This window comes from Erinaceus europaeus, chromosome 10, assembly GCF_950295315.1.
Source record: "Erinaceus europaeus chromosome 10, mEriEur2.1, whole genome shotgun sequence".
NCBI lineage: Eukaryota > Metazoa > Chordata > Mammalia > Eulipotyphla > Erinaceidae > Erinaceus > Erinaceus europaeus.
Window position 1 is genome coordinate 94,635,989 of NC_080171.1, and position 27,135 is coordinate 94,663,123.

The window sequence follows — 27,135 nt, forward strand, 5'->3', positions numbered from 1 at the left end:
TAGACATGTACTACTTTCTATAATTTCATTGTTTTAGTTATGCATGAATTTGTTCTGTTTTCTCCTCATCTCTCATATAGAAAGTACCCTATACTGAAAGAATGAAGTGGCTGATTAAATTAAGGAATATTTCCACTTCCCTTCTCTATTCATTTCTTTTAGATCCTTCTCAATGGTATATGCACAAAGCAAGTGATAAGACTTAAGGAGTATCATTAAAACAATATATCAAGGCAACCAGGATAACCAGAATGTACCATAACTTAATATTGACACTAAAAAAACAACTTTCAAGGTGGACAAATCATTTTATTTTATGCATGCAAATACATGTCAAGTACTGCAAACTTTTTCCATCAGTTTTCTCTCAAACACTGAAAATCATGATGCTCTATTCTGTGAACAGCCAAAGCTAATATCTCTTCACTTCAGTGCTACAGCAAAAACACACAGAATTCATTCTTTGCTATTCACTATCATCACAACCCTCATTGTTCCATCTCTGCCCTCCCCCCATATACAGGCCTTATAAATCCTAGCGTTCCCCCATTTAATCCTATTCCTATAGCACAAAGGGAAACATTACAATTTGGAAATTCAAATTGAAATAAATGGAATAGAATTTATTCCCATATATAGTCCCCATTTCATTGTACAGAATTATTTTAAATTATAGTTTTAAATAGAAGCTGAGTATATGCCTTAAAAATGAGCATTAAATCCATCTTAGAGATGGTGCCTGCTTTTTACATGATGGGTGTACACCATCTTTAATTTCATTTACATTTCAATCGAACAATAGATTTGCAAAGAAAATGTCTAATACAGACGTAAAAATATTCACACTAGAGCTTCACAATCGGTTGTACAATTGACAAACAGGCCTCTTTTCCCAAACTTTCCAGCTAAGCAAATTTATAAAATTGTAATCAATGCAACAAGAAAAACATTTCTCTTTCACTTCCAGGGAAAAGAATATGCAATAAACAGTATAAATGCAGACAGCAGTTGCTGCAAGCTAACCACGATACTCCCAAGTGGCTATACAGTGGATATGTGCAGTACAAATAAAAGCCACATGTGTTGTATCACAACTACAGTATAATTGTTTGCCCAGCTAAGAAAATGCATGCACTTCCATGCCTTGGGTTAAAAACTGAGGCCTAATTCTTGACAGATTGGTGGAGTATATGTAAATGACCTTGGATTTTGACAGTTCTAGTAGTGCAGCCAGTGTCTGTGTTTCCACTGGTTTGAGGACAGTTTTAGATTTTATTTCAAAAGGAAAAAACTGCCAATTCCTGACTTGGGAGAACAACTGCTCTTGGAAAGAAAGGGGGAAGAAAAATAAATAAATAAACTACTATTATTCCCTTGCCAGCAAAGGGATACAAAGAAACTGCTAGTATAAAACAGTAACTAGCAAATTTAGTCAATTTTCCAGAAAATGAGATACTCCTTGAGCACGTTCATTTGTGTTCTGCTTGCAAAAGAGGTTCTTATATAGAAGAAGATACAGTAAGTGATCCCATCAACACTCTTCATTCACTACAACATAAGTTTTTCCAGGAAACTAATACATGGCTGCAATGCAACTTTTTCCTTTAATGATTACCAATAATTGTGGACAGTCTGTTCAGAAATTAATTCAATGAAGCTAGGGGTGAAATATTCAGATTCAAAGCTGATAGCAAATGCTGAATCAGATCATTACAAATTCAACCCATTCACAATACAAGAGGCTTTAACATCTAAAATGCCAAAGCAAATTAGGTGGTTTTTTAAATAATGCTTTCACTGTTTAAATGACCTCATTTTAAAATCCTACAAGTTGCTGTGTAGCCTGTAATTTTCTCAGGGCTTCTTGGGATGTCCTTAGCATCAACCTGAAATTTGAGTGCTAGTAATCAGATCTATAAAAATTTCAATTCTAGTATAGTTTTCTCTTATTATTCTCTTCTGAGAGGTAACTACTAGGATAAATCAATGCAGCTGACCCAATTTAATATTTTCTCTTGAAAATTACAATGCACGAATTTCATGCAAAAATGGTTAATCAGATGGTATTGAAAATAATTCAGAACAAAGGCAAAGGAACCTGCTTTATTCAGGTACTAATTAGATGAAATATGCATGTAACTTTCTCAGAATTTGTAAAATAAGACCACAGAAGAGAATGCTCTATTCATTTTGAATAAGGCACACGGACTTCAGAATGTAACTTAGAAACAAAGAAAACATACATACAAAAATGGGAAACAAACCCCACCATTTCCCTGTCTCCCAGATCTGTCACTACTTATTCCTAAACAGATCATGGGTAAAACATACAGTTTAACTATCAAGTTACAAGTATTTTCTCCTACTGGCTTATATTCTTTGATTTTAAAATATATCATCAAAACATATTATAAGAGGTCAAACGACAGGGAATGTTTTCTATTCTGAAAAGTCATTCTAGTTCTGATCTGTAATTATTTCCTCTATGACATTAGTAGATACCCTCTTAAAGAGAATAATAAAAAGCTCTTCCATCTAATGTGGTAACAAACCCAGTATCTTTACTTCCACTAAACCCATTATGAGAAAAAGAAGATGATCACTACAGAGACAAAAGATGCAATATGAAAAAATTGCAACACAGGAATAATTCTTATGTTGTTAGTGAAATAGTAAGTTTTAAATAGGGAGTTATTATTTCATGGGATCACCTACTGCAAGACAAGCATTATTTTAAAATAAATGTTCAAAGCCATACCAATAAGGTTGGAAGGTATATACATACACTGATGTAAAAATAATTTCACTGGACAAGTAGGCAAACACCTAGGCAGTTTATCCCAACCCCCTCCAGCAAAGCACAACCAATTTCGAAATTTCAATTTTAAAATTAAAAAGATAAGGTTAAATACACAAGATCAATTTATGTAGTATATATTCACCCTCAGGACTTGCTGAAGATGTTTTGCGTAGTTCTGTTGCACAGAGGGTTCTTCCCTGAGGGCACATAAGGAGCTCTCAAACTGTTAATAGGTCTCTATTTTGTAACAAAATAGCAATTTTAAAATCTTAAAAAAAAATACATTACCTTCAACATGGAAGATCTCACTATTTAAATATCCATGAAACAGACATACTAGTTTGCATATCCGTTTTGGAAAATACAAACAGCAAATAAAGTACATTGGAAGTATTTCAAACGTAGTAAGCGCATACTTATAGAAAGGTTCTGATATAAATTATATAACAATCATGTTCTTGTAAATCCTAGGCTAATTTTTAATGTCAGAAATAAGTTAATGTAACATGGTTTAAAACTCTTGTTCCTATTCATTTCAGGTTTCAGAGTGAAATAAATAAAATGTTTTTATAGGGATAGGGGGCACTGGCCATGGCAAAAATGTACAGTACTAACCAAAAGAAACTAAGGTTACTGTGCTATTATGCTACAAACAAACATTTCATACATCTGAGTATTAAATAAATGTGTAAGATCTTCCATACTGACACCAGAATATCAAAACTACCCCTTTGTTTCTCAGGTATATTTACAACTTATCAGTCACCTTATGAGCATGTTCATTAAGACAGGTATCAAACATCAGTATTTACTCATTCTGATCAAGAAATTTCAGGGAAACTTCAACCCTCCCCCCCCCTGGAAATGTGCACAAAACTTTTTATCAAAATCTTATCTGATACAATGCTGTAGTTTTGTAAAACAACTAAATAGCTCAGACGACCAATAACATGATCCTGTTTAAGCATCTCGCTAGCAGGAAAAGCCCTTACATACAGTACACCTGGTGAAAGATCAGCTTGGCTTAAAATATTCCAGTACGAGTTTCAGAGTAAACAACTTCACAGAAGTTAATTTAAAAAAAAATAATAGTCAAACTAATCTTTAAGAAATGGGGGGAAAAAACAAAGAGACAACAGTATAGGTGAGGAAGAAATGCCCAGCTTTTGTTTTCAAATATTGACTGAAATTTATATTTCAAAAAAAAAAAAAAAAAAACCTGCCACAAATCTGGACCTTGACTAACTGAACATACTGTATGCTTTTAGATGCCAAGTCAAAATACTTTTCAGTCACATTTTAGCAGGGCAGAAATTATTCATGTCTTTAAGGATGAATAAAAGTTAGCCAATGTTCTATTATTATATGGTTCATAGTCCTACCAAACCTAACAGTCAGAAAAAAAGGAAAATTAAACCCAACATGAAGTTAACAATAAACAATATTCAACCAAGATAACGTGATGAACGTCCAAATTAATTTGTTTAAATTAAAAACCCAGCAATGCCATCTTGTTAGTCAGTGCAAACACTACATACAGGGTGTTCTCAAGAAAGCTGAAAGCACCTGATTCTTTTGCCAAGTCATCAGATTCAATAATGTACAGGCTTATATCTGCATTTTAGAAAACTGCCATTATATTAGTGCATAATTTATCAAAATTGTAAAAACGATTCTGCATAACTCAAGAGAATTTAATATCTAGTACATCAGCTGAAAGACTTAGGCACTTGGTTATATATTTAATTACTTACTTCAACAAGTAGCCTGTATATAAATATTAACAAAGCAGAAACTATTCTTGAAAAAGGGAAAATTAAAAAAAATGTAAACACTACAGATAAAAGCACTGCACCACACTCCTACACATAATGCAGTAAAGAAAGCTAATATATAACCCTGTAAAATTCTATGGTAAGGTCTAACTCCACTCTTCAAAGGAGAAAAAAGAGAACAATGGAAAAGAAAAGAAAAGAAAAGAAAAGAAAAGAAAAGAAAAGAAAAGAAAAGGCAAGGGAGAAAAAAATATTTCATGCAAAATCCCATGAAAAAAAGATAAATAAAGCAGCTGGAATGAGATGGAAATTTCTCTCAGTGAAACATAAAATAGAAATAAATAAGCTAATTAAGTCTACTTTCACTAGATGTATCATTGTAGGATCCTGCTAGTTTAATAACTGAGTTGTTAAATTTCTATAGAAGCCATTTAAAGTAGGAAATGGCTCAGTTACTGCACCGGATTGCTACAAACTCATAAAAAGCTGCTTGAAGCTTAAGTTAAATGTCCAAATTCCAATCACTTCTGGAAAGTGAACGTGTTACCCTAGTAAAGTAAATTTTCTTTTTTTCATAATGCTAATGCAAGAGGGCTTGAAGTATCAAAGAGTCCACAGGAAATGGGCGCCCCCAGTAATATCTTTTTTTTTTAAAAAAAATATACATTATATAATATATATATTATATATATATATATAAAAAGCTAGTGTAAATGCCTCCATGGTATGGTCACAAATTTGAAAGATGTATCTCCTTTCAGCTGTTAACCATCTTCCCATTTGCAACAGGTTTTAAAAAGTCGTTTTTATCTTCAGACATAACATGAGTTTTCAGAATGAGGCTGCCAACACTGACAGATGTGGTGATGGGAAGGCAACTTGCATTGCTAACGGACACTGGGAGTGGCTGGCTAAAGCAAGAAGTTACCGGCATAATTGTCTTTTGCTCCTCCCTGAGAGAAAATAAATGATATTGAAATAAATTAGCTCAAAGTGAAGACTTTTAACTTCTAAAAAATAGTTGTAACAAACTTTAAGAGACCATAGCAAAGGCATGTTCTTACTAATATAAAGTATCAGAGTTGACTTTTAAAAAGTCAAACTTTCTCAAAATTAAAATATTGGCTGACTTAGATCAATAAACTATCAAGTTCAAGATCAGTCTGTATTTTTGGCAACAGTTATACAATGATAATAATAAAGTTAAGAAAATATAAATAGAGGTTTTAGAAAAGGAAAACCCCTCATCTAGGTTTTAATTCTCCACTTTACAGACCAAAAGTTTGGCTCTCAAACTGAGCATGTATCTGACATCAGAATACAAAGACTAACTTTTATTTTATCAAAAAGACAGACAACTTCATTTGTTTTAATTAACTTCTCTTCTAAAAATTCAAACTGACCAAATTATTTCACAGTTATAAAAGATCATCCTCTTGTAGAATAAAACCAAACAAATTTAACACTGCATCTGTTTCTCTAAGTATCCATGCTCTATGCCCACTGATTATAAATTCTCTGTCTAACACTCACAGAATCACATGGTCTTCACCTAATCTCTGTCTCTTCTGTTCCAATGACTCATTTTGGTGCGGCTGGACAGAATGCCCATTTTCAACTGTTGTTCCATTCAATAACTGATCATTTTGAGAGCTGATACCAAGCTGTATGTCCAGGATCTCCTAAGATAATAAAATGTTAATCTTTCAGTATGAAATTATTTTATACTTTAATTTTCAATTTAAGAAAGCCTCATAAGTAAACAATTGTGGTACTTACTTCAATTTGTTCACTTTGTCCATCAGGTTCATCAGTATCAAGTGCTGAAAGCTCTAATTCAATATCCCTATCAGGCTTAGCATCAGCTGTATCTTCTGTATAGTCACTCTGTAATTACAAAAAAACACTGATTATACACATGTAGAAACTAAGTCTTGGAGGCATAACAGTGGCACAACCCAGTTAAATGCACGTATTACCAAGTCCCTCTCCTCACCTGCAGGGGGTCTGTTTCATGAGTGGTGAAACAAGTCTCCTCTCTAATTTCTCTCTATCCTTTTTTTTTTTTAATTAGGAAGAAAAAAGAAAAAAAACAAACATGGAAAAGATGGCCACCAGGAGTGGTGGGTTTGTAGTGCCAACACTGAGCTCCAGTGATAACCCAGTGGCAATTTTAAAAAAAAAAGAAAGGAAGAAAATAAATTAAGTCTTTTCCTTTTTAATTTTTTTGTTTTTTATTTGTGATTCATAGTGGATTACAGGATTATAAGATTGCAGTGTACAGTTCCACACCATACTCAGCACCAAAGTTCTGTGTCCCCACCCTCTCAACTCCCAAAGATGACCACAATAGTGCTCACAAGTCTTAGAAAGTTTGCTTGAGGGGACGGGTGGTGGTGCACCTGGTTAAGTACATATGTTACAATGCAAAAGGACCTGGGTTCAAGCCCCCAGTTCCCATCTGCAGGGGAGAAAGTTTCATGAGTGGTGAAACAGGGCTACAGGTACCTGTCTCTCTCCCTCAATTTCTGGCTGACTCTATCTAATAAATAAAGATAATAAAAAATTTAAAAAGAAACATTTTGCTTGCTTGTGTTTTTTTTTTTTCTGTTTTGCAAGTTCATGTGTGTTAGTTCTCTAGATTCTACAAGTGTGAAATCACCTGGTCTTTTATTTATTTATTGGATAGAGGCAGAAAGAAACTGAGAGGAAAACAGGAGACAGGGAGGGAGGGAAGGAAAGAGAGACCTGCAGCACTGCTTTACTGCTTGTGAAGCTTTCTTCCTGTAGAAGAGAAGCAAGGGCTTGAACCTAGGTCTTTGCACAGTGCAACATGTGTGCTCAATTAGGTGACTGACTGAAAAAATTATTGTGAAAATGTGAAAGTAGGGCCAGGTGGTAGCTCCCCTATAGGGCACATGTGAGGAGCTGGGTTAGAGCCATAACATGGTAGCACTATGCAAAAGAAAAGCTTCACCAGCGCTATAGTACTATGGTTCTACTCTTTCTTTCTCCTGCAAGCCCCCCTCCTCCAACATCTCTCTCTCTCTCATTTTACAAAAGAAGAAAAGAGATGAGTCAGCTGGGAATAGTAGAATTATGTGGGCACCAAGTCCCAGAGGAAACCCCTGCAAGAAATAAAGTAAAATCCTGAAAACACAATTTCATTCCCCTGTAAGTTTTAAAAAGTAGTCATCTATCAGATAAAAAGGGGGCCACACTAAAATGCACCATGTAGTTGTATAAGCCAGCACACATAGTAGCAATAAACAACAAACACATTAAGCACGAAACTAAGATGATTCTTTACCTCTCTGTTTCTCAGTTCAATTTCCTTGCTTAGAAGATTTAGGGTAAGATGACGGCCTTCATCCAGGGAATTCCACTTCTGTTGCATGGCCAGAGCATTTGCCTCCCTCTGAAGCAGCAGTGAGTTACTCTTCGCCTAACAGGAAAAAAAAAAAAAAAAAAAAAAAGTCAGGCTAGATTCCTGTTATACTTTTCAGCTGCCATTTTATTTTTTAAAAGTTCCGAGTTCAGTGACATAAAGCATACCTGTTGAAGTTCAATGGTTAAGAGGTCTCCAGTGCTGGAATGCTTTCTATGACCAGATAAGTCAGTAACAATAAATCTGTCCCTTTAAAGAAAAATATGTTTGCTGTAATGAAAGTGAAACAAATGAAGCAAAGAAAACAGTAATGAATACATACTATTATATGTGTTATAAAACAGATAAGCCCTGTAAGGTTCAATTATCACTCTAAATGTAAAAGTTAAAAAAAGTAACAATTTTCAGAAAGTTCTACTATTACTAAAATTAGAGGAGGTAGAACTTATACTCTAATGGTACATACAAATCTGAGAACAGAAACTGCTAAAGATGAAGTAATGTTACCGTTCAATGTAGTGTGCTGAAGATGTAGCCTCATTACCATAAGAACTCCATCTTGAATCAACAGCATTGGCATAAGGGACATAATCTATAGAAACGTGGAAACAATAATCAGAAAAGTGAAAGATCAGTATATAGCTATTGAAAACTTTTCAAAACAAAACCACAATTTTATCAAACAAGTCTTATTTACCTAGCTAACCCATTTAATTTTAAGCTTACTATGATTGTTGAATAAAGGGAAATGTGCACTTCACAGTGTGAGGATTGAAAAATCATGTGTTCTGGGAGCTAGGCAGTAGTGCAGCAGGTGGAGCAAAGTGCAAGAAGGACCGTCATAAGGATCCCGGTTCGAGCCCCCGACTCCCCACCTGCAGGGGTGTCACTTCATAAGCAGTGAAGAAAGTCTGCAGATGTCTATCTTTCTCTTCCCCTCTGTCTTCCCCTCCTCTCTCCTTTCTCTTTGTCCTATCCAACAATGGTAACGACAATAACAACAACAATAACTACAATAATAAAAAATAACATGGGCAAAAAGGGGAAAATTAATTAATTTTTTAAAATGTGTTCTGCGGGTCCGGCAGTTGCGCAACAGGTTAAGCGCACATGGTGCAAAGTGCAAGGACTGGCTTAAGGAATCCAGTTCAAGCCCCCACTCCCCACCTGCAGGAGGGGTCGCTTCACAAGCAGTGAAGCAGGTCTGCAGGTGTCTATCTTTCTCTACCCCTGTTTTTCCCACCTCTATTTCTCTGTCCTATCCAACAACAGCATCATCAATGATAACAATAATAATAACCACAACAAGGATAAAACAACAAGGGCAACAAAAGCGGGGGAAAAGCCTCCAGGAGCAGTGGATTTGTAGTGCAGGCACCAAATCTAGCAATAACCCTGGAGGCAAAAAAATATATATGTGTGTGTGTGTGTGTGTGTGTGTGTGTGTGTGTGTGTGTGTGTGTGTGTGTGTGTTCAGGGGCCAGGCAGTGGCACAACCAATTGAATAAACACATTACCACATGCAAGGACCTGGGATCAAGCCCCCCCTCCCCAGTCACCACCTGTAGTGGGGAGTCTTCACAAGCAGTGAAGCAGGGCTGTGTTTGTCTCTATCTTCCCCTCCCCTCTCAATTTCAGTCTCATCAAATAAAACCAAAAAAAAAAAAGGAAAAAAATAAAAGAAAATGAAAAAATGACTGACAGGAACAATGGCTTCATCTTGCAAGCACTGAGCCCCAGCAATAAATCTGAAAGGTAAAACCAAAAAAAAAAAAAAAAAAAAACCGCATACAGTCCAATTATAATACAGTGAAGTAATAAATCATACTTAATATATTCAACTAATACTATGAGGCATTATTTAGACTTTTTTTTCGAGGCATTATTTAGATAGACTACCTGATACACTGATGGGCTTAGTTGTACTTCCTTGGGAAGCAGTGGCCTGGACAGGATCTGTTGTATGATAACCTGTACGGGAAGATCTGGAAATTGCACCCCATTTTGAGATGATAGGTCCATCACTGAAAGGAATTATTGGATCTTCTTCTTTTGTTCTTCTCTGAGTTTCAAATAAATGCACTCTTCTCTTAACATCTCCACTGTCCAGATCCTGCATAATACAAAGAAAATCAATAAATGGACTATTGCTAATTACTTCAGTTAGTAATAGAAGTGCAAGCTAGCTAAAGACATGCAATTAAGTTATCTAGTAAAATCTAGCACTAGCTCTAGATAGCAATGGCAATCCAACATCTATTCCATACCACAAACTATGCTAGAATAATTTAAGCAGTAAATGCACTTTACTTCAGTTAGCTAAACCACTTTACTGCAAATTAATGAATTATATAGCAACAATATGACTATAAATACATTCAATCATTCTAAACTTGAATCAAGGTGCCCCATTCCCTCCAATCAAATCATACCATTAACACAGCATTTGAGTTAGCAATTACATCTCTGGGCTCTGAATCAATAGCATTTATACAGGAGCCTATGGTGCCACAAGACCAGGGAGAGTAATGGGAAAGATGATCTTCTTCAAATTTTGTTCCACTCATGTTTTCAGAGAACTGATTAAAAAGAAAAGGTATGGCCATTAGTAACAAATTTATAAACTTATAACTAAAAAAGAGTATTACAGAATAAACAGGGCTTCAAAGTCCACAATTAAACTTTTAGTAATGAGGTGCTCTAAAACAAGCAAAAAAAAAAAATACAAAAAAAGCACACACACCACAGCTCTATTTAACAATTTCACTGAGAAAAGAATGGTATGTGGGTCGGGAGTAGACAGCATAATGGTTATGCAAAGAGAGTCTCAAGTGCACGGCTCCAAAATCCCAGGTTTAATTCCCCACACCACCATAAGCCAGAGCTGATCAGTTGATCAGTGCTCTGGTTAAAAAAAAAAAAAATTATATATATATATATATATATATTTATATTTCATATATACATATATACATATATATATATATATATATATATATATATATATATATATATGAAATGAAGGAACATAACTGGTAAACCATAAAGAACAAAAAGAACTCATAGGAAAGTCTGAAACTATATAGAAAAGTCAACAAATTTTAGAGGGACTCTGAGTAAGAATTTTTGTAGAAACAGTATACTAAAATATGAATTATACGATTTCACAAATAAGGGAACTCAAGACTGAAAATGTTAAATTACTTATTCAAAGTCAAATTAGTAGCTACTAGCAAAGCCAAGTCTAAAGGAAATACATCTTTCCTAAAGCACAGTATAAAAACAGTAAGTATATATTTCTATTAAGTGGCAACTCTAGCACTGCTATCAAGATGTTTTGCTGCTCTGAGTCCAAGTTTACTGAGAAAAACTGAAGTTTAAAAATCTAATGTTTTGTTGGGTGAAAAAAAAAAGGGTTTTGTGGTGGCAGTGGGGAGACAAGAATTAAGACCAAGGCTTCACACTTAAGCACCCAACAACATTTCCATTTATCAATGAAAAAGAAAATGTGTGTGTGTGTGTGTGTGTGTGTGTGTGTGTGTCCTCAAAATAATCCAGTAAGAGGAATGCATAAAAATGAAAGAAGATTGGCTGAGTTGATAATTATGAAAGCTGGGAATGGGTACATTTTTCTATACTATGCTCTCTTTTATGTATGTCTAAAATTCTTCACAGTGAAAAATTAAGATTCTGGGATAGAAGGTAATATAGTGGATCAGGTGTTGGACCTTTGGTCATGAGGTCTTGAGTTAGATACTTGGTACTGTATATGCCAGAGTGAAGCTTTGGTTCCTTCTCTATCCCCCCTCTCATCAATTAATATTAAAACAAAATACATAAAAAAAATTATATTTTAATAGAGCCTCTAGAGGAAAAATCAGAGGAATCTTAAACAATAATAGTTTCTTCTCAATATAGTATTAAAAACACTAGGGTACGGTAAATGATCATGGTGCAAAAAGTTCTTCTGTAATGACAAGAACAATAATTAACAGTGATGCAAAACTCCATGAATAATATCACAGACATTTCTGTACCTCCAATGAAGCAGGTGAAAAAAAGGCCTCAGATAGACCAGGATTCAAATTCTGCCTACTTACAGGCTAAAATTACTACTTCAGCAAATTACTTAACTTCTCTGAGTAATATTTCTATCTGAAAATTTCAGATGCCAGTCCCCTAGGGTCTGTGTGAGAATTAAATAAAATGAAATTATGTATATGCACATAGTACAGTGCCTGGAACAAATAAGTGCTCAATAAATGGTTGAGATAAATATAATTAGAGCTATACTACTGGACAGAGTTGGCATTCTAAAAGTAAAGGGGACTGTGACTTGATGGGCTTCAGAGTCTTACCACAATGCTCAACCACTCAATGTTTATTGAACTATATTCAATTGTTAGATCAAAGAACTGCAAAATATCCCATATAGCTAAATCTGATTTGAATGAGAGCTCTGAGTCAACTGTTTGACCTATCCCTGCACCAAGTGATTAAAACCTTTCTTACATCAGTGCGAAAGTCTACACTGAATAGAGGAGAAGGTGGTGTTGGTGACTGTGTTGCCACAGGAAGAGTTGAAGAGACAAGAGGTGCTTTCTGAGTGTGGTACTGTGCCCACTGCTCTGGTTTTCTTCTTATTTGCTCCTCGCAACTGGTCTTCAAATGACCACAAGGTTCCTAAGGGGGGGGACAAAAGAAACAATCTTAACCATCTAAGGAGCAGTAAATAATTTTAACTATTCTCTGTAGAAATAATGCAAACAGATTATTATACTGTTGGGATAAAAGAAAAAAGTACATTAAGGAAGTCACTGTAACCTACTTCCCACATACTTAAATGAAAGAGCTAATATTTAGTAAAGCTATGCTAAAAATAAAATCTCACTTTTTTGGTTTAGAAAAGCCACTTATTATAGAAGACGGGATACTGAAAATAGGCTCTTTGTATTTTGAAGTTCTTATACTTTCCCATCTGTTTTCTCTGTAAAGATAACATTTATTGGGACCAGGTGGTGGAGCACCTGGTTGAGCGCACATTACAGTGCTCAAGGACCTGGGTTCGAGCCTCCAGTCTCCACCTGCAGAGGGAAAGCTTTGCAAGTGGTAAAGCAGGGCTGCAGATGTCTCTCATTCTCTCTCCCTCTCTCTCTCCCCTACCCTCTCGATTTCTGGCTGTCTCCATTCAATAAATAAAGAGAATAAACAAAATTTAAAAAAAGATAACATTTATTGAGCATTAGTATGTATAAGGTCCAATTCTAAGAGCTTTTTTTTCCCCAGCTAATTTAATCCTCACAATAGCCTTAAGAGGTAGGCACTACTACTTCCATGAAACAGATGAAAATTTGACATAGAGAAGTCAAGTAACTTTTGCAAATTACACAGTAAGTGGAGAAGTCACCAGGAACTGGTCACAACTATACCACTAAAGCATCCCCATAACCATCATCACTCACCCTCGGTAAAGGCACAGTTGTCCTTGGCTCACTTGGTGGCTGACAGGCCACTGAATAATACCCATCTAATGAGTTATATCTTTCTCGCAAAGACGTCTGATAGACAGATGAGTGCATCACGTCCATTGGAGGTAAAGAATTGCTTCTAATAATGTCATCTCGGTACACAGGTGGGCGCCAGATGCGCCTGCTGTCGTATACAGGAGCATACATTCCAGAAGGAACTGGAGGAACGGGACCATATGGCTGAGGAGGAGGAGGCTGGTAAGGGGAAGAACTCATTCGATCTCGAGGGGAAAATGTATTGTAATGATCAGCATATGGCATGGAAGCAGGTGGAAGGGAGGACTCTGGAACATTACTGGACCTCACAAATCGAGGAACACAGGGGGCCACACCAGCTGGTACTGTTGGAGGTGGTGGGTAATATCCTTGAAAATTGGAAAGAATAGTAATTAAACTTAGTAAAATCCAGGATCTTATAATGGTTTATAACTAAAGCAGTTTTTAATGTAGAAAAATTAACTTCCACTTTAGAAAGTATCAATACATACTTTTAAAAAATACATTTTCATTTATTTATTATTGGATAGAGACAGAGCAATTGAGAAGAGAAGGGAAGATATAGAAGGGACAGAGAGTCACCTGCAGCTTGAACCTAGGTCCATATGCACTGTAATATATGTGCTTAACCAGGTGAGCCACTGTCTGGCCCCCTCAATACATACTTTTAAGATATCAGTATATAAACATTAGTATTAAACATGTAGTTAAACTGCTACTTTAAAATGCATGGAAAAAAGCTATTAAACAGCTAGTAAATTTCCTTCTAGGGCTTCTGTTGCCACAAGATTTAGTTACAGCATCAGTCCTTAGCTATTTTTCAAGTAAAAGGTAAAGAACTCTTCCAAAGTTGTGCATTGCCACTCCAAAACTGTACAAATAAGCCAAATATTTTACACACCATTTTAGAGGTTTTACAAATGCTCTGGGCAACATCCACAAATCCCGTATTTAGAGGATAAAAACCTTAAATTTTTAACGTCTGGGAGTCGGGCGGTAGCACAGCAGGTTAAGCGTAAGTGGCACAAAGCGCAAGGAATGGCGGAAAGATCCCAGTTCGAGCCCCCAGCTCCCCACCTGCAAGGGGAGTCACTTCACAGGCGGTGAAGCAGGTCTGCAGGTATCTGTCTTACTCTCCCCCTCTGTCTTCCCTCCTCACTCCATTTCTCTGTCCTAACAACAACAACATCAATAACAACAACAACTATAACAATAATGAAAAATAACAAGGCCAACAAAAGGGAAAATAAAGATTAAAAAAATTTTAACATCTAATCATAGTCATCTTGGACAACTTGGGGGTCATGAAGTATAAATGATTCTTTAAATGTACATACTCTGGGGGTTAGGAAATAGCACAGAGGGTTAAGCGCACATGGCACGAAACTCGGGGACCGACGTAAGGATCCCAGTTGAACCCCCAGCTCCCCACCTGCAGAGGGGTCAATTCACAGCAGTGAAGCAGGTCTGCAGGTATCTATCTTTTTCTTCCCCGTCTTCCCCTCCTTTCTCCATTTCTCTCTGTCCTATCCAGCAACAACATCAATAACAACAACAACAATAATCACAACAATGATAAAAAACGAGGGCAACAAAAAAGGAAAATAAATATTTTTTAAAAAAACTTAAGATACTCTACACAAATATAAAACCACCTACCTACCCAAAAGCTACATATGTTATAAACACTTTTTCTCCTCTTAGAATTGTCTAAAATTACTTACCTGTCTGTGGGTACTGTGGAACATCAAATGGTATCTGAGTCCTTGGATCTTGAAAATACTGAATGTTTTCAGAATGCTGAGGATATACTGGCACTCTTGTTATAAATGGGCTAGATTTTGGAGGCACAGAATTTATCTCTGTTCCAACAGTAGAGGGCCCAGCTGAGGTAGCCACTACATTACTTACAGGAGTCTTGGGTGGAGAACCAATTTTACTGGAAAGAAAATTTAACAAAGGGAAAGTGATAAATCACCACCTATGACAAGCTAAGTTTTCCTCAATAGGAATTTACCATATATTTATAGTGAAACGACTAACAGAAGACACTTAAGGGGGATCATGCAGAGCTCACACTTTGTCTTAGGAGAAGACCTGGGTTCAAACCCCAGAACCATTTAGTAGCATCATGCATGACAAGTGCTGTGGTATCTCTTATGTGTCTCATTCTCCCTTAATTTAAAAAAGGGGAGGGAAAGAAAGGAAGAAAGAAGGAGGGAAGAAGAAAAAGAGAATGGAGGGAAAGGAAAATGGAAAGTGAAAGAGAAAGAAAAGGAAGAGTAAAGGAGGGGAGGGGTGGGAGGGAAAGTAGCCCACTGGGAGTTACAGAGCAAAGATCCCAGCATGTAAAAATAAGTAAACAATAAATTTAAAAAACAAATAAATAAATAAACTCTTTTTACATCCACCAGGTTCCAGATGCTAACATGATGCCAACCGGACTTCCCTGGGCAGACGACCCCACCAATGTGTCCTGGAGCCCTGCTTCCCCAGAGCCCCCACCCTACCAGGGAAAGAAAGGCACAGGTTAGGAGTATGGATCGACCTGTCAGCGCCCACATTCAGCGGGGAAGCAATTACAGAAGCCAGACCTTCCACCTTCTGCATCCCACAATGACCTTGGGTCCATACTCCCAGAGAGATAAAGAATGGGAAAGATATCAGGGGAGGGGATGGGATATGGAGATTGGGTGGTGGGAATTGTGTGGAGCTGTATCCCTCTTATCCTATGGTTTTTGTCAGTGTTTCCTTTTTATAAATTAAAAATAAATAAATAAATAAAATCTGGCATTACCATAAATTAAGGCAAAGAATTTCACTGGCTCTTTACAATGTTCACAGAATCATAGTACAGGCCTCATACTTTGGTGAGGGCAAAAAGAAATGCAAATAAACCCTGCATTAATGTGATCCTAAGTCATTTCACTCATTTCTAAATACATTACTCACAGGGAAAATATTTAGTAAAATCATTGAGTTCAGTACAATTTTTGGTATGAATCAGAGATACATATAGGAAAAAGATGCTCTATTAAAAGTTAGCTTAATTGAAATGTAAACTTGAGGAATGAATAGAGAGAGGGGGGCTCTAAGACTACAGCACCAGTGTTTCCTTCAATACAGTTGGACTGGGCTGGAACTCGCATTCCAAGGTCACAGCTAGGAATATTCTAGGCTGCATTTCAGGACCAATTTTCCTTGAGTGGCAGAGTATGCTGGCCCAGCCTCCCTTCAGAGAGTGGGGCAGTCTCTACCATTGTTGTTCCACATTGAAGGTAATATCCTGTAAAGACCCACAAAAGAGTTTATGATGTTGTTCCTAATGGAGATGATCAGTGATTGTGGAGAGAGGGATTTGCTAGAGGTTTAGGCCCATCATATCTATGTTGGAATCTAGGAGTCCCTGATTAGGGCCCAGATGATAGAATGGCCCGGTAATAAACTAAAAGGCCATTATTAAAGTGTGCAGGTCTCTTGCCCTTATCCAGCTTTTGTAGTCCTTACTTTATCTGACAGGGTTACTTAAGAGTGATTGAGGGAAATGTAATAGGAAGTAGGTGAGGAGGGTATCTAGGTCTAAGTAGAAACTATTTGATTAAGTATTTTATGTTGTCTTTTTTAGGTCTTTCTACTTGCTTGCTGCTTAGTCATGGGCCTCTTGGAATATACCTAAAATAGGCTTTCTTTTTTTTTAATTTTTTATTATTATTTATTTTCCCTTTTGTTGCTCTTGTTGTTTTTCATTGTTGTTGTAGTTACTTATTATTGTTGTTGTTGATGATGTCGCTGTTGTTAGATAGGACATAGAGAAATGGAGAGAGGAGGGCAAGACAGAGGGGGAGAGACCTGCTTCACTGCCTGTGAAGTGACTCCCCTGCAGGTGGGGAGCCAGGGCTCGAACCAGGATCCTTAAGCCGGTCTTTGCGCTTCGCGTCACATAAACTTAACCTGCTGTGCTACTGCCCGACCCCCTAATATAAGCTTTCTAGCTTCTTCCAACATGAAGACCCCAAATCTCATCTGCTATATTCTCTTTTTTTTTTTTTAGAATTTATTTATTTATTAATGAGAAAGATAGGAGAGAGAGAACAAACATCACTCTGGTACATGTGCTGCCAGGGACTGAACTCCGGACCTCATACTTGAGAATCCAATGCTTTACCACTGCGCCACCTCCCGGACCACATCTGCTATAATCTTATCTTTAGGTTCCTGACTACTAAATACTTTGTTCTGCTTTATGTCTTTGTGCTTTTCAGCCACCAAGTTGCAAATGCTATCATGACGCCAACCTGACTTCCCTAGGCAGACCTCACCAGAGTCCTGGAAACTCACCTCTCCAGAGCCCTACCCCAGTAGAGATAGACAGAAACAAGCTGGGAGTATGGATCGACCAGTCAATGTCCATGTCCAGCTGAGCAGGAATTACAGAAGCTAGACATCCCACCTTCTGTACCCCATAAAGATCTTTATCCATATTCCCAGAGGAATAAAGACATGGGGACCTTCCAATGGAGGGAAGGATATATGGAACTCTGGTGGTGGGAACTGTACCCTTCTCATCCCACAATTATGTTGATCATTATTAAATCACTAATAGGAAAATAAAAATAAAGTTGAATTTTGCGGGTCAAGTGGTAGAACACATACTTTGCCATAAGCAAGGACCTACATTCAAGTCCCAGTTGAGCACTGCTACATGTCCCCTCTCCCCCACCCCATCTCTTATCCTTTATCAAAAAGGAGGGTGAGGGTACTGAAAACCTGATTCACCACTAGTGAAGCATATCCCCTGAAGTTGGGGAGGAGGGCCTCAAACCCAGGTATTTGGGGGGGTTTTTTTGTTTTGTTTTGTTTATTTTTAATTTCTTTATTGGGGGATTGATGTTTTACAGTCAACAGTAAATACAATAGTTTGTACATTTATAACATTTTTCAGTTTTCCACATAACAATACAACCCCTACTAGGTCCTCTGCTATCATGTTCCAGGGCCTAAATCCTCCTCCCCCCAGCCATCCCAGTGTCTTATACTTTGGTGCAATACACCAACTCCAATCCAACTTCAAACCCAAGTCTTTGTGTAGGTCCTTGTGCTTAGTTCTATGTGCACTTAACCAAGTACATCACCACCTGGTCCCAATAAAAAATATTTTTAAAAAAAGAAGGCCAATGGGAGCAAAGGATTCTTCATGCAGATACCAGGCCCCAGCAACACCCCTGGTGGCAATAAAAAAATAATTGTTTTTAATTTCAGAAGATGGACAATTCAGTGATCTCTGATATATTCATGACTACCTAATTCTAAAGCATTTTTATTAATCCTATGGGAAGCCAGTATTCTTTAACATTCACTCCTTATTTCCCCACTTCATCCTCTCATCTATTTTATGTCTATAGATTTGCTTATTCTGGGCAGTTATATAAACAGAAATATGTAATATACAGCATATATGCATGTGTGTTGTTATTAGGATTGTGATAAAAGTACTTCACTCTTTTAAACAACTGAACAATATTCCAATGAATGGTTACAAATCAGGTTTACACTACCTTGCCAAAACTTCAAAAGTTTAGTTCTTAAAATACAAAAACCAGACAGTCTCCACAACATGGTGCCAATCTGTCTAGTTTAAGCATTCCCTGAACATAAACCTTTCATTCTAAAAGAATGGTCTCCTTTATACCATATTCCACATAATTGCCAATAACTTCCAGCAAGATAAAAAATTCACACACACACACACACACACACACACACGCTTTTTATTTTTTCCAAACCAGCATCTTGCAGTGTAGCACTTTACCACTCTATGCCACTTTCTAATTTAGACTGAGGAACAGAAAGGACGTCACACACCAGAGCATCCTCCCATGTGGTGCTGGAATGCAAACCTGGGACACATGTATGACAAACCAGGTACCGAACTGGAGAGTTATCTATTTCCCCAGCCCTAATCTAACTTATTATTACTTCGTCTACATAACAGCTATCTTCATAATTACATCATCTTAAGTTTTTAAAAAGGTAGAACTATCTCATGTGTGTCCAGGAGTACTAAAGATAATGCTCTGAATCAATGCACACATAATGCTTTCTAACACAATGTTCTCTAATATACCTTTCCTAAAATCTCTCCTGTGGAAGATTTTAAGGATCCTTTAGTAAACGAATTCTATCATATGCTAACAGAAGAAATGAAGAATAAATGCTTACCTATCCATCATCTATTATATGAAGTCACTAGCAATTTAATGTGTGCTAGTAAAACACCCCCCCACCTTGGAAAGAATATATATATATATATATATATATATATATATATATATATATATATATATATATATATAACTTAAGGGCAACAAAATCTGAACATGTTTTAACTTAGATTTTTATAGACCCTGAAAGGATACAAAAGCAGGTTTTAAAAGTGAAAGTAACTTTTCAAACCACCTATAAGTTTCAAAACTTTTCTGAAAACACGAAAACCCTTTTGTTAAATGAAATTCTATGTTAAAATCCAACAAAAGTAACAACAGTAACATAGTTACTAGGTGATATACAGCAGATATTGTTCAAAATATGTTGCAGGGAGTCGCAGGGAGTCAATCAGCAGCACAGGTGGCTGGCACAAAGCGCAAGGACTGGCATAAAGATCCCAGTTCAATCCCCCGGCTCCCCACCTGCAGGAAGGTTGCTTCACAAGCAGTGAAGCAGGTCTGCAGGTGTCTATCTTTCTTGCCCCCTCGGTCTTCCCCTCCTCTGTCCATTTCTCTCTGTCCTATCCAACAGCAACAACATCGATAACAACAACAATAAAACAAGGGCAACAAAAGGGAATAAATTTTTTTTTTTAAATTTTAATCATAAAAAAATACACTGCAATATTAATTCAATGTAATCCTCAGAACAAGGAGGTACGCATTATTATATTTTATGGGCAAGTAAATTGGCCAAAGACAAAAAACAAGGAAATCATGAATCAGAATTTGAACCCACAGAATTTTGCTCCAAAGAACTCCCCCATCTTTCAAGACTATTTATTTATTTATTTATTGGCACATATGTGCACATACAAGAAAATGAACAAAAGCATCACTCTGACACAGCCAGGGATAAGACTTGGGACCTCATGCCTGCAAGTCCAGTACTGCACAGGTGCAACACCTTCAATGCCAACAAAATTTCCCCTCTAGGGGTTGGGTGGTGGTGCACCTGCTTGAGTGCACGTGTTGCAATGTGCAAGGACCCAGGTTCAAACACCCGGTCCCCACCTGCAGGGGGAAAGCTTTGTGAGTGGTAAAGGAGGGTTGCAGGTATCTTTCTGTCTCTGTCCCTCTCTGTCTTTCCCTTCCGCTCAATTTCTGACGGTCTCTACCCAATAAATAAATAAAGATAATTTAAAAATTAAAAAAAAAATTTCCCCTCTTAGCTGTATGCATCATTACAGAATATAAAGTGGAATTGTTCTGACTGAAATGGAATGGACACTCAAGCATCTTACCTACTTAGGTCACTACTTAGCTTCCCCTTCTGTCTCAATTCTAAATTCAGGAAAGTAAGGTAGAGAAACTGCTAAGTAGACAGCTCAGCAAGCTGAATATAACCCCTTTATGGGAGGCCCTGGGTTTGGGCTCTGTTACTACACAGAGGACCACGGAGAGCATAGGAGAAGGAGATCTATGGATGGTGAAGCAGACCTGTGGTGTTTTTTTTTTTCTCTCTCTGTCTCTCTCTCAAAAATTAAAAATTAAAAGCTGAGCCAGGGAGGGCACCTGATGGTATCTAATGTGCATGACACCTGAGGCTTATTTCCTTATGCCACATAAAAAATTAAATTACAAAGAAAAGAAAAAAGGTGTGGGAAGATATCTCCTTCTGGGATAAGCCCTTGAGTTTTACAGTTGAGGATAAGCCTCAGTAATGATGCGACCTTTCAAGGTCAAAGAGCTATTCAATTCCAGTCAAAACTAGAAGTCAATTTTTTTTTTTATCTAGTGCTTTTCTTTTTATATTTTTTATTTTATTTTATTATTTATTTACTTTGCCTCCAGGGTTATGCTGGGGTTCAGTGCCTGCACTATGAATCCACTGCTCCTGGAGGCCATTTTTCTTTCCCATTTTGTTGCCCTTGTTGTTGTTACTGTTATTGTTGCCATTGCTGTTGTTGTTGGATAGGACAGAGAAATCAAGAAGGGAGGGTAAGACAGAGAGGGGGAGAGAAAGATAGACACCTGCAGACCTGTTTCATTGTGTATGAAGTGACCCCCCCCTGGGGAGCCAGGGGCTCGAACTGGGATCCTTGCACCGGTTCTTGAACTTCACGCCATGTGTGCTTAACCCGCTGTGCCACCACTTGGCCCCCACTTTTTAAAATTATTTTTATTTATTTATTATTGGATAGAAACAGAGAAATTGAGAGGTGAGACAGAGAGAGGGAGAGTAATAGAGAGGCACCTGCAGCCCTGCTTCACCACACATGGAGCTTTCCCCCGCTGGAGGAGACCAGGTGCTTAAACTCAGGTCCTTCCATACTATAATGTGTGTGATTAACCAGGTGCATCACCACCTGGGCCCCTTCAGTGCTTTTCTTTTTACTTTATCTTTACTTTTACGAAAGGGAGAGATACACAAAGACTAGAGCAGTGTTCATCTCTGAACTTATGGTGCTGAGGATTTCACCAGGGACCCTATTTAGTGCTTTTCTTACTGCATGTTCTGCATAAATAATAAGGAAGCATTTCTAAAAAGGATAGACAACGCACATCAACCATTTTTACCTAGTAATACTTACTTTTCAGCTACAGACTCTGCAGAAGGCCCAGAAGCATTCTGACCATTAGTGCCAACCTTCCCCACTTTCTTCACAGTCTCCAGAGCTCTTAATGTACTATCAGTACTACGTGGGATTAGTTGGGAAACACTGTTTTCTGCATTTGAAATTCCATTTGAACTTGGAACAATTTTCCCCGTTGTTTCAGTACTTCCTATGACAGAAATGACATTTCCGGCTGTGGTTGTAACAGTGTTGTTTACACCAACTTTATTTAGAAGAGGAAACGTTCTTACAGTCGCATTGATCTTTTTGTTCCTTAATCGATACCTGTTTCAAAATAATCAATATACTGATGAATATTCACTAAATTTTAACATGAGAGAAAAGAGTAGCAATAGGAAAAGCTTCAAAAATGGTAAAGGCATTGAAAAAGTTTTCTTCAGCTAAATATTAAATACAGGCTACATTAAAGCTATGCTGGAGTAGGGCACGAAACGTAACATAAAAGTTATGCAAAAAGGTTTTCATGCCTGAGGTTCCAAAGTCCCAAGTTCAATTCCCAAGGCACTGCCACAAACCAGAGTTGAGCAGTGATCTGACAGATTATGGAAAATTTATTTAAAAAATGTTAGTGTGTGTGTGTGTGTGTATTTCTGTTGCTATCAAGTTACTAAAGCAATACATAACTTGAGAGAATTTAAAGAAAAAACAAACTCTTAAATAAATAATATTCTAAAACATGTAAATTTGGTATTATGCCTAGAAGAGAAATTATTTTAATAAAAGACATTGGGGAGGGGCCTGAGTAGTGGTACACTTGATTAAGTGCACATAATACCAAGTGCAAAGACCTGGGTTCAAGTCCCTGCTTCCCACTTGCAGGAGAAATGCTTCAGGAGTGGTGAAGCAGGTCTGTCTCTCTTTGCCCCTCATCTCTCTATTTCTCTCCATCCTATCCAATAAAAAAGGGGAAAAAAAAGGAAAATATGGCCACCAGGAGGTAGTGCCAGCACTGAGCCCCCAACAAGGACTCTGGTAACCCAAAAAAAAGGGGCATTTCTGATGTTAAATTTTAGACTGAATATTATATTCTATCATTTAATATTTCTATTTACTATTTTTAATTTTTACCGTTACCAAGGTTAATGATAGGCTTGGTGCCTGCATGGTGAATCCACCACTCTCAGCAGCCTTTATTTATTTACTTATTTATTTTTGTTGATAGGGACAGAAAAATTTTGAGAGGGGATGGAGAGAGAAAAAGAGACACTTATAGAATTGCTTCACTACTTGTGAAGCTTCCTCCCAGCGGGTAGAGAACAAAAGCTTGAACCCAGGTCCTTGTAAACAAGTGTGTACTCTGCTGAGTGTTCTCTGTTTTAAAAAAATGTTAATAAGTTTGTTTTTAAAGTAACAAGGTTTATAACTCTACATGTTTTACAGTCTCAAAATGCATCATACCACCCTATCTCTAACAAAATGCCATAACCCTTCCTCAAAGTTCACTGGGCTTCCTTAGACCCAGTAGCCTTCTCCCATTGTTAACTTTACATCTGCAGTTTGAGTCCATAGTCTTTATGTAAAACCATTCATTTTACATAAATCCCTTTAGTATTTCTTATACGTCTGCTTAGTGGTAAAAAAAAAAAACTCCTATAGCTGTTGCTTGTCTGAAGAGTTCATCATACCTTGTTTAAATCTGATAACCTACAGGTGACTCTGATTTTGTCTAGGTATCAAATTCCCACCTTTGAGCAGCCTTTTAAATTATTATGTGCCTCGGTGAACTTAAGTTTGGATTCATTTTCTTGGAGCTCTTCAAGTTTCCTGAATCTGAAGGTCTATCATCTTCTTTAATTTGGAAAAAATTCTCAGTGAATGTTTATTCAAATGTAAATTCTGTCCCTTGCTCTCTCATTGTCTTCTTGCACCCCTATGATGTAAATGTTCCTTCTGACATTGCTCCATAACTCTCGTATATTCATTTATTTCACTGGATTTTTTTGTTTTTGAGTGCTCCCTCTACCTTATGTTCCTACTTTGTACTTTGACTAGTCACCTATCTTCCTGCAAGAGTTCTCCCCTGATGTGTTTTTTAGCTTAGACACTGCGCTCTTCATTCCCCTGCTCCCTGCTTTAATTTTTTTTTTACACTTGCCCTCATCAGTTTTCTGAATTTGCAGTCCTCCTCCATACATCATCTCAATTTGTTCCATACCCTTAAGAATGTAGCTTTAAAATCTTCATCAGGGGGGAGTCGGGCTGTAGCGCAGCGGGTTAAGCGCAGGTGGCGCAAAGCACAAGGACCGGCATAAGGATCCTGGTTCGAACCCCGGCTCCCCACCTGCAGGGGAGTCGCTTCACAGGCGGTGAAGCAGGTCTGCAGGTGTCTGTCTTTCTCTCCTCCTCTCTGTCTTCCCCTCCTCTCTCCATTTCTCTCTGTCCTATCCAACAACGACAACAACAATAATAACTACAACAATAAAACAAGGGAAACAAAAGGGAATAAATAAATAAATAAATAAAATAAATAAATAAAATCTTCATGGGGAATCCGGTGGTAGCGCAGCAGGTTAAGCGCAGCTGGTGTGAAGCGCAAGGACCAGCGTAAGGATCCCAGTTTGAGCCCCCAGCTCCCCACCTGCAGGGGAGTCGCTTCACAAGCAGTGAAGCAGGTCTGCAGATGTCCATCTTTCTCTCCCCTCCTTACTCCATTTCTCTCTATCCTAACAACAGCATCAATAACAACAATAATAACTACAGGGGGTCGGGCGGTGGCGCAGTGGGTTAAGTGCACGTGGCGCAAAGTGCAAGGACTGACTGGCGTAAGGATCCCGGTTCGAGCCCCCGGCTCTCCACCTGCAGGGGGATCGCTTCACAGGCGGTGAAGCAGGTCTGCAGGTGTCTTTCTCTCCCCCTCTCTGTCTTCCCCTCCTCTCTCCATTTCTCTCTGTCCTATGCTACAACGAACAAGATCAACAATGGTAATAATAATAACCAAAACGAGGCTATGGCAACAAGGGCAACAAAAGGGGGAAAAAATGGTCTTCAGAAGCGGTGGATTCATGGTGCAGGCACCGAGCCCAGCAATAACCCTGGAGGGAAAAAAATAAAAAATAAAAAATAATAATAATAACTACAACAACAGTAAAAGAAAAAAACACGGGCAACAAAAGGGAAAATAAATAAATATGAAAAAATTAATTTAAAAAATCATCAGGAAGTCTATGTAGCTCTGTTGAATTTGGGATTTTCTTCAAGCTGCTATCTCAGTCCATCAATGGAAATGCCTAACAGTATCCCCATTATGTTTGATTCTCCATGAAAATCAGGGTCAGAAGTTTATGTTAGAGTAAGTCTGTGCTGTGACCAAGGATTAGTAGTAACAAGTCCCTGGCTAAGGGTATATACTCTAAATAGAAGTTTGAGGTTGCAGGTTACACAAACTCCTGTAAAGACTGGTAGTCTAAAACAATGGTATGTTTCTCTGTGGCTCCACCTGTAGGGTCCTGTTGCTATGGGGACTGTATTCTCAATTGTTATTTTCAACTGCCTACAACTGCCATAGGTTTTGAACTTTTGTTTCCCAATTTCTTCTTTTTCCTCTGCCAAATTTTAAAGTTGTACACAGAGTTATAGTAGAAAGGGCAGACTGAGCAGCAGGGGAGGTAAAAGGGCCGTGAAGACCACAGGTTCCAGGCTGCAATGTACAGCAGCAATCAAAGTGCCAGGAGTCACTGGGTGGTTGCAATGAAGGTAGACAAGTAGCATTAGGCAATGATGGCAGAGGCCTAGCTGGAGTGAGCTGAAGCAGAAGCAGTCAGATGGCCCAGGCAGGTGGTAATTCTGGCTGGGTAGGTTGGAACTGAATGGAACTTTACTTATTGCTATCTGTGTTCTGGGAAACTCATGATGCTGTCTCCCCACCCATGCTCAGCTTTTTTTTTTCTTAATTTTATTAGTGATTTAATATTGATTTACAAAATTATAAGGACCAATTACTCCCAACTGTTTTTTTTGTTTCCTCTAGGGTTATTGCTGGGGCTCAGTGCCAGCACTACGAATCCACTACTCCTGGAGGCTATTTTTTTCCCTTTTGTTGCCAATATTCTTTTATCGTTGTGGTTATTATTATTGCTGTTGTTGGATAGGACAGAGAGAAATGGAGAGAGAAGGGGAAGACAGAGAGAGGAAAAGAAAGATAGACACCTACAGAACTGCTTCACCACTTGTGAAGCAAACCCGTCTGCAGGTGGGGAGCCAAGGGCTCAAACGGGGATCCTTACGCCGGTCCTTGGATTTTGCACCATGTGAGCTTAAACCACTGCACTAGCACCTGACCCCCTCTTCCGACTGTTTTTAAATTGTCCATGAATTCTTTTTTTTAATTTTTATTAGTGATTTAATAAAGACTAACAAGATTGTCAGGTAAGAGGGGTACAATTCCATACAATTCCCACCACCAGAGTTCTATATCCCATCCCCTACATTGGAAGGTGCCTAGTCTTTATCCCTCTGGGAGTATGGGCCAAAATCCTTAATGGGGTACAGTAGGTAGAAGTTCTGGCTTCTGTAATTGCTTCTCGGATAAACATGGACATTGGCAAATCTATCAGGACCCTAGCCTATTTCTATGTTTCCTAGTAGGATAGGGCTCTGAGAAGGTGAAGTTCTAGGACACATTGGTGAAGTTGTCTTCAGGGAGTTCATGAATTATTTTATGCATTAATTCCCTCCATTTGAAAATATTTTTAATTCCTTCGGCCAAAACCCTGTTGGATTTACAAAGTAAAACCCTATTTCCCCAGCACCACCATAAGCCAGAGTTGAGCAATACTCTGGTAGCTATGTGTATCTTTCTGTCATTA

At 37.8% G+C, this 27,135-nt stretch overlaps 1 protein-coding gene across 6 annotated transcripts in view; it reads right to left on the reverse strand.

Annotated features, from left to right (window-relative positions):
• Positions 1-288: 288 nt before the first annotated feature.
• The window catches only part of RC3H2 (ring finger and CCCH-type domains 2), a 70,204-nt gene continuing 43,357 nt past the window's right edge, over positions 289-27,135 (reverse strand). For 3 of the 6 annotated variants that reach the window (XM_007539959.3, XM_060200109.1, XM_060200113.1), the window contains 12 exons: positions 22,286-22,594; positions 15,213-15,427; positions 13,426-13,856; positions 12,476-12,646; positions 10,396-10,542; positions 9,863-10,076; positions 8,471-8,555; positions 8,131-8,212; positions 7,886-8,020; positions 6,355-6,462; positions 6,109-6,257; positions 289-5,528 (listed from right to left, as the gene is read on the reverse strand). In XM_007539959.3, coding sequence (XP_007540021.1) covers positions 5,333-5,528; positions 6,109-6,257; positions 6,355-6,462; positions 7,886-8,020; positions 8,131-8,212; positions 8,471-8,555; positions 9,863-10,076; positions 10,396-10,542; positions 12,476-12,646; positions 13,426-13,856; positions 15,213-15,427; positions 22,286-22,594 — 2,242 coding nt within the window. In that variant the 3' untranslated portion in view covers positions 289-5,332. Of the gene's footprint in view, positions 5,529-6,108; positions 6,279-6,354; positions 6,463-7,885; positions 8,021-8,129; positions 8,234-8,470; positions 8,556-9,862; positions 10,077-10,395; positions 10,543-12,475; positions 12,647-13,425; positions 13,857-15,212; positions 15,428-22,285; positions 22,595-27,135 lie in introns of those variants that run through there. The other 3 variants (XM_060200110.1, XM_060200112.1, XM_060200114.1) reach the window with 3 other exon arrangements.